This window comes from Herpailurus yagouaroundi, unplaced genomic scaffold, assembly GCF_014898765.1.
Source record: "Herpailurus yagouaroundi ecotype Mexico unplaced genomic scaffold, PumYag 160, whole genome shotgun sequence".
In the NCBI taxonomy this organism is placed as follows: domain Eukaryota; kingdom Metazoa; phylum Chordata; class Mammalia; order Carnivora; family Felidae; genus Herpailurus; species Herpailurus yagouaroundi.
Window position 1 is genome coordinate 8,697,670 of NW_024412401.1, and position 1,563 is coordinate 8,699,232.

Below are 1,563 nucleotides of genomic sequence, written 5' to 3' on the forward strand. Positions count from 1 at the left end.
CCTTCTTTCTTCTTCCTTCTTTCTTCTTCCTTCTTTCTTCTTCCTTCCTTCTTTCTTCTTCCTTCCTTCTTTCTTCTTCCTTCCTTCTTTCTTCTTCCTTCCTTCTTTCTTCTTCCTTCTTCCTTCAAGAGAGAAAGAGAGAGTGAGCATGAGTCGAAGAGCAGGGCAGAGGGAGGTAGGGAGAGAATCTTAAGCAGGTTCCATTCCCATTGTGGAGCCTGATGTGGGGCTCGATCCCACAACCCTGGGATCATGACCTGAGCCGAAATCAGGAGTTGGACCCTCAACCGATTGAACCGCCAAGTGCCCCAAGGCTTCTTCCTTTGAGTGGGAAGAGCCTAAGAGGCAGGACTTGGAAAATTACTTTACTTCTTTGTGCTTTGTTTCTGCCTCTGCGTCATGGCATAATTTCATAGCGTTTTGGTGAAGAAGAAATGAGTTGAAAGGCATAAAGTGCAGTAACTTGCACCGCGTGTGTTAACAATTGGACAAGTAAATGTTAACTGTTGTTATAATCTTGGGATGTCTGTATGGTTTTGTGTTACATATGACTTCACCGGTAGAGTTTTTCCAAAAATGCATGCCTGTGTCATATTCCTGGAGAGTGGATCCTGATGTCTGTAATTCCAGAAAGGTTCTCAGGTTGCTCTTCATCAAAGACTGGTCCTGCAGATGTAGATGCTATTCTAGTATGCAAGTAGAGATCCTTTCAGTGCTGGGTATCAGGCTTATGGTCTCCAGGTGTTGTCATGAAGTGACACACGAAGAACTGCTTGGCACGGATCCAGGTAGGTCACGGTGCAATGGTGGAATCACAAGAAAAATTTACACTTGATGGTATCGTAGCTTTTCGTGAACTATAAATTGATGTTTGACGATTATGGCTTGGTACTTAGTTTAACTTGGTGACTGGCTGATGCGTTACATGGCTTGCAGGTCAGAAGTCTCATGCATCCAAATAATGGCACCATTTCTGTGGTATCTGTATTGTGAACCATCTCAGTTAGAAGAATATGCTAAACTCCGACTAACCCTGCTGAAAGTCTTACTTCAGCCCCGGGTTCCTGGTGACACAGAACAGCCATCAACATTGGAACAACAGATACTTCAACTGTGCTGTGATATGGTTCCATGTCTGCAGGTAAGGCCTTCTTGTCCTCCTTTACTTACACAACGTCAGCATCAGCAAGTGTTGTTGGTCATTGTCAACATACATGAAGTAAGAACCCATGTGATCTGCAAACTCAAATACGAGCTCCGCTCTAGAAACGCTTGCAGGCTTTTGGAGATGATGAAGGGACCAACTCTAGATTTAACATTAATACATATCATGTTAACTAGCTTCACAGAAATATAAATCGGGATGCCTAGGCGGCTCGGTTGGTTAAGTGCCCAACTTCAGCTCAGGTCATGACCTCGCAGTTTGTGAGTTCAAGCTTTGCATCGGGCTCGCTGCTGTCCCCTCTCTCTGCCTCTCTCCTGTTCACGTGCATGCATGTTCTCTCTCTTTCACTCTCTCTCTCTCTCTCTTTCACTCTCTCTCTCTTTCACTCTCTCTCTCTT

The 1,563-nt window shown here is 44.7% G+C and overlaps 1 protein-coding gene across 4 annotated transcripts in view; it reads left to right on the forward strand.

Annotated features, from left to right (window-relative positions):
* Window positions 1-1,563, forward strand: part of FOCAD (focadhesin) — a 316,309-nt gene that overhangs the window by 79,082 nt on the left and 235,664 nt on the right. For all 4 annotated transcript variants that reach the window (XM_040481365.1, XM_040481366.1, XM_040481368.1 and 1 more), the window contains one exon: window positions 937-1,141. In XM_040481365.1, the coding sequence (XP_040337299.1) occupies window positions 937-1,141 (205 nt within the window). The remainder of the gene's footprint in view (window positions 1-936; window positions 1,142-1,563) is intronic.